The 6000-nt window shown below is 45.5% G+C and overlaps 1 protein-coding gene across 3 annotated transcripts in view; it reads left to right on the forward strand.

Annotated features, from left to right (window-relative positions):
* The window catches only part of POC1A (POC1 centriolar protein A), a 49156-nt gene extending 43564 nt beyond the window's left edge, over nt 1-5592 (forward strand). For all 3 annotated transcript variants that reach the window (XM_071550518.1, XM_071550519.1, XM_071550520.1), the window contains exon 11: nt 5304-5592. In XM_071550518.1, coding sequence (XP_071406619.1) covers nt 5304-5402 — 99 coding nt within the window. In that variant the 3' untranslated portion in view covers nt 5403-5592. The remainder of the gene's footprint in view (nt 1-5303) is intronic.
* Nucleotides 5593-6000: the final 408 nt, after the last annotated feature.

The raw sequence follows: 6000 nt of genomic DNA on the forward strand, positions 1-6000 counted from the left end.
TGAACTTTTGCTGCACAGGTTCTCCCATGAGCCTTTCATCTTGCAGCTGGAGTTTAAAACACCAAACTATGGTTAGTGGACGGAGTTCACTACTATTTTTTTTTCGGTAAAAGGCAGATAGGGCTACCCTGGTGCATGTACAATAACGGGGGCCTCTTGTTGATACTACTCGGTTTAACTGGTGCATTTGCAGATTGGTGTCAGTACTCCATTCTTGTAAGACTTTTTTTGCTTTCCAGTATAGAGCCCAGGGGTCTCCTCAGTGCTGTGCAGGAGGCCTGGCCCAGGTGTCACCAGTTTGTGCCCTGCAGGTATAGGGACACCTCTGAACCCACTCATTGGCACTTGCCAAGGAGGGACCCGTGGATGCTTAATAAGCAGCATCTTCATGATGCAGTTTACTTGCAGTTCTTGGCCATGTTTGGGAATGAAGTGGTCTCTGAAATCACCATTTTTAGGGAGAACCATAAGAAGTTACAGCAGGTCATCTAAGTCTTTGAAAACAAACCAGCACTGGTCATTCTCCTTACATAGGACAGAGCTCTTAAGCCAGCAACTGCAGGTCAAACTTGACATGTCTCATTCTGTAAATTCATGGGCCATCTGTAGTCTTCATTGTACCTCTTAAGAGGCATCCATCCCTGAGTTTTAGCTTGTACTCAGAGTGGAGTGGGCTAACTGTGGACATAGAAACCTCTGCAGTTGTTGTGTATTCTTTTGGAGATGCATTTTTTGGATAAATTGAAAAGAAAGTACTGTCTTCATAAATTAACATGTCAGATGGGAAAGAAAAATCCGAAGAGGCAGAAGTAGTGTTATTCTTGGGCTGTTTGGTAAGTTTTAGTGCTCTGCAAAAGCTTTTAGCATATGCTTTGAAAAACTGGTGGAGCAAATTTTTGAGGATTTTTTTATTTAAGTAAAGCTAGAAAACTACTGCCTCCTTTGAGATCAGTGAAGAGAGGGGTTTTCTCTTATGAATAAATAGGAGTAGAAGTGCAAGTGTCTTATTCTGCCTGCACAGAGCCAAGAGCACAAATACTGTGTGCAGGATCATGACCCTTGTAGATTCAGCCAAGCTGTTACCTGCTGTGAGAAACTGTTGTATCTTCTCCCAGGCACTCAGCAACAGGACAAGGGGGCACGGGCTCATGCTCTGCCAGGGGAAATTGAAGTTGGAGAGCAGAAAAAAAATCTTTCCAGAGAGAGTGCTCAGGCATTGGAATGGGCTGCCCAGAGAGGGGGTGGATTCCCCATCCCTGGAGGGTTTTTAAGGTGAGCTTGGCCGTGGCACTGAGTGCCATGATCTGGTAAAGGGACTGGAGTTGGACCAAGGGTTGGACTTGATGATCTTGGAGGTCTTTTCCAACCCAATTGATTCTATGATACTTTTGGGGGGAAGGTCTCCAATTACCAGTGATCACTCAGAGCAGCGTTCCGTCCTCTAAGCTGTTACGTGGCTAATACAGAGCTGTGTGCTTGGGGTGGTCCTGTGGTGTAAAGGAGAGCACTCTGGACTCTGAATCCCAAGGACCTGAGTTCCAGTCTCAGTGGGACCATCCCCTGGCAGTTCAATCCCTCCCTGCTATCCCATCCTATCAGGTCTCGGATGCTCAGCAGGGTCAGCCCGGTCAGTACCGAAGGCTGTGACAGTCCCGAGGACTTCCCTGTCACTGTCCAAGCTCGCTCAGCTGTGGCAGATGGACCTCACGACTGAAACGGTGGGGCCAGTTCTGTGCAGGCTGAGCCTCACCTGAACAATCCCCTGCACAGGCTGGAAGGGCACGAAGTGCCCTGCCCAAATCTGCCAAGTCTGGCCATACATATATACATATACAGAGCTGTGTAAGGGGTGTTCTGAAAAGCTCACGAGCTGCTCTCAGGGCAGGAGCTGCACCTCTGACCTCGCAGAGCAGTCGTCCTGTAGTGGGGTGAGCTGAGCTTGGTTATTCCATCCTTGTGTGCCCTCACCTGCTCGCAGCTCCGGGTTAAGTGCTGCTTTAACAGAGCAACCGTCTGTCAGGGTGGATCTATCCTGGCAGGGACTCCCACCGCGGCCCCAAGGGTTGCTGCCACCTCTGCTCCCTGAACTCAGCCTGCAGTTTCCTTTGGGGCTGGTAGAACTGGTTTGCTTTGGCATTCAGTTAGCACCTGGGTCCCCTTATCTGTCCTCCTCAAAAGCCCCTCCAGGGCTGGTGCAAAAGCTTCAACCCTGGGGCTGGTGGTTCTTAAACTGTATCTGCTGGTTAATCAAACAGGAGCATGTTTAAGAGGGACTAAGGAAAAGATGCTGATGATTAAAGCATCTTGGAACAGAATCACAGATTCTGTTATTTGGGTTGAGGGAGTAAAAATAATATGGAGGAATAGCATAAGGGGCTTGTCATCAAGTGGGCAAGTGTGACTACTGGGTGTCTCAGACTCGGTGTCCTGGGGGAGGATGGAGCTGAATATTCCCCAGAATTTAGAAAGTAAATAGGAGGCAACTTTTTTTTTCTACATATTTTCTCCTTAACGTTTCAAAGAGAAGAGCAGGTTTTCTCTATGCTAAGTCTGTGAAGACAACTGAAGACAATTGTTGGTAGAGTGATTTAAATTTTATTTTCTTTGAAAATTTCCATATTCTATCTTAGTGTCTGTAATAATGCTCAGTATATTTCTGTGATGTCAGAAATACTCCTTAAAAAAATAAATAGGTTGATCTTTTTTTCTCATTTAAGCCCGAGCTGTTAGCCTTGGGCCACGACTTTCAATAAATTATCCAGCATTTACTCCTGGTGCGTAATGGACACACGTACTGTGCTCCTGACACATCACAAGGCCCCGATCCTGCCAGAGTGCCAGCCTGGCTCCAGTGAACCCTCACTGGATCTGGCTAAGGGTGCTTTCCTGCTTGGCCTAATTGTTGGTTCATTATCTCTGAAGAGTCGTAGCAAAACCGCACAGGAGTTGAATGGGTGCAGTCTCATTGGCCTCCCGAAGAGTTGTTTTGGAAATACCAACGTGGAAATATTGTCAAACTCTCAGCAGCTGATAAAGGAGCTTTTCTTTTCTGTGCAAGTACAATATACACTCACAGCAGCTGGGCAGTATTTGTGCTTTCCCCTACCCTCCTAGGATGTCAGATGCCCTCTCTATTTTGAGCATCATATATTCAAGTCTAAATGGACTGTAGTCATTGATTCCTACTTTGCACTTCCTGGATTTCATTTCTGACTGCTACTTTTCCACATTTAGTTTCCAAAAAACACTTACTGCAAGTTTTCTGCTTATACTTACGTGCAATTTCCATTCTAATAAACATTTTTCTTACAGCTTTCTCAGAAGTCCAACACTTTCTGAAATCTGCCTCACTTGTGCTCAGTCTCATGGTGTGGCAGCTCTTAACTCGTATTGATGGGATCATGGTGGCAGTAAATCTTGGAATAGAGGAACCACGAGTAATCTGGGCATTGCTTCTAGCAGGGCTGTGTGACCAGGATGTTAATTCCCTCGATTATCTTTCTAAAGGAAATGTGATGCAGTATTTCATTTCCCCTCTTCTTAACAGAGTGTTGAGTTACTACTTCATTTTTTAAATGGAAAAGCCAGGATCCCTACTGCTTTCCATTCTCTGTCTGGTTGCTTGAAGGGTAAAATCTTTGCTGCAAACCCCTGGCAGACACTCAGCCTGCTGTGTTGTGCCCTCAGTGGCTTTGCTCCTCATCTCTAAGACACTCACTAGGCAGTGGCATGGCTGGATATGGAAAAGATTAAGTCCTCTCTCCTTGGTTAGGTGGGAGGGCTCCTGCTGGCTCTGGGGCACCTGGGATGTTACCTGTTGGCTCCACAATGTTTCTTGTGGTTCTTGCTGTTCTTGTGCCTGAAAGAGGGGTGGCAAGAGAGGAGTCAGAAAACTTCAGTGCAGCTGGTGCTGTAGCCCATTGAATATTTGGGCAATGCAGAGTTTATTCTTTCAGGTGATGTTTTCTACAGCAGTGCTCTTCTGCCTTATCACAGGTCACAAACGTGTTAGAAATAAGCTTTGAACTCTGCTTGGGGAGGGAAAAGGGGTGCATTATGGTAAATGCTCTGAGGCACGGCCCTTCCTGACCACATCTATCAGGATTGCTTTGCCTTAGTGCCTGCTGTTGTTTTTACTATGTCTGTTTTCTCTTCCCCACTATTTGTCTCATTCCCCAAATCATTTTACAGAAGGCTTTTCTTAGTCTCAAGTGGCCTTAGCCAAGCTATTTCCTCTCTTTGTGCTTTCGCTTCCCCAGCTGTAAAATGGGGATAATGAGACCTGCTTGCTTTTGTCAGGCACTTAGAGATGTGCTTACGAAATGTGCTATTAAAAGGCTTTCTATGTATAACCACTATACAAACAGCGGTTGTCCAAGTTTATTTGAATTACTTTATTAAAGTCCAAGGCTCTGAACATCCTTTGTTTTTAAGAGAGGATGTTATTTATGCAGTAAAAATGCCCAAAATGTGAAGCTATTGATTGTTGCTGATAAGTTTATGGATATTAAAGCATTAAATCATCACCACCCATTATCAGCCATTCTGATGTCTCTGGAAGCTGAGAGTGGTTGTGCATAGTTGGGGCCCTTGATTATCTTGGAGTGATCAATAAAAGGTTTTCAGCAGAAGCTTTTACTGCCACGTGGTTAAAATGTTCTTCCTGTGCATCCTGTACATGATGACTTCAGCTCAAGGAGAGAGATAAAACAATCCTTTGTGGGGTAACTGGATTACACAAAGAAATGTGGGCATTATCTTGAGGTAGATATTTCCACTTGGAGTTTGTTCCCCTCCACTACCTGCTGCACTGCCTTATGCTGGGAGGGTTTTCTTGCCTGTCATTGTGTTTGTCCAGCAAGTTTTGCCTGTTTTAATTACAGCAAACCCACAGCATTCAGGGAAGGGAGAAACAGCTGGAAGCAGAGGCTTGAAATCAGAGATTAAACAGGGCAAAACTGTTTAAAATCTGTATGTCTTTTTAGCAGAGGACTGTCTGGTGTCTCACCAATGTGGAAGGACAGAACCTGTCCATGAAAGGAAATGCAGAGCCCAGACTGAAAGCAGAGTGCTGAAAGGGGTGCTTGGTGGAGGCTGCAAGAGGACTTTGTGCCTACCATCTTTTGTTGCTCCTCTCTGAAGTCCTGGGGGGCTCTGCCCTGCTTAAATGCTGACAGTGGAGTTCCAGCCCTGAAATATCTCTAAATACTCCTGTGAATTTACTGTCTCGTTGCACACTGAGAGTACAGTGTGTAATGCGTCTTTGTGAACAGCTCAACAGTTCCTTTCTCTTTGTTTTACAGACAGTTTCCATCCTAGAGCAGAGGCTGACACTCACTGAAGACAAGCTGAAGGAATGTCTTGAGAATCAGCAGAAAATCATTCAGAACAAAACAAACTGATTTCCTGGGAGAAGCCAAGAGCTGAAGGCATTGGGAGGCTTGGGGTTGTTTGTGTTCCTAACAGACTGTGTGTGACTTGCTTTAACAATTTTGAGCACAATCTATTTTTCAATTGAAATGTATAGTTATTGTATCTGTAAATAGCTTTGTTACTTTACTAAAATAAAAGGAATATTTTATTCATAAGCATGGATAACAATTGTGATCTCTTGTGCTTTCCAGGGGTGCAGCAGCCAGCCTGTGGAGTGAGTACTAACCAGGAAGGTCACATCTCTCCCACCTCTGGTACTGCTGAGTTGGTTTTGAAGTGTTTAAGCATTTTGGAGTTGCCAAATGCCTGGTACAGGCTGAATCAGGCTTGGTGCTGCGGTGTGTGCTGGCTGTAGCTGATGAAAAGGTCTCTCAGGATATTTCAGGCAGTGGGAGTTCACCTCTGTTCTAGGACCATAAGGATCAGGTGAGGTGGACCCAGCTGGCACCTGGAGAAGGGTCTGTCTCAGCTGGTACCTGGCAAATCTGACAAAGAGCAGCTGAGCCCCTGGATGGTGTTTGTGCAGAGGTGATTCAATGCAGTGGTGGGATTTACCCTGCTCCCTTG

Source organism: Pithys albifrons, chromosome 3 (genome assembly GCF_047495875.1).
Source record: "Pithys albifrons albifrons isolate INPA30051 chromosome 3, PitAlb_v1, whole genome shotgun sequence".
NCBI classification, from domain to species: domain Eukaryota; kingdom Metazoa; phylum Chordata; class Aves; order Passeriformes; family Thamnophilidae; genus Pithys; species Pithys albifrons.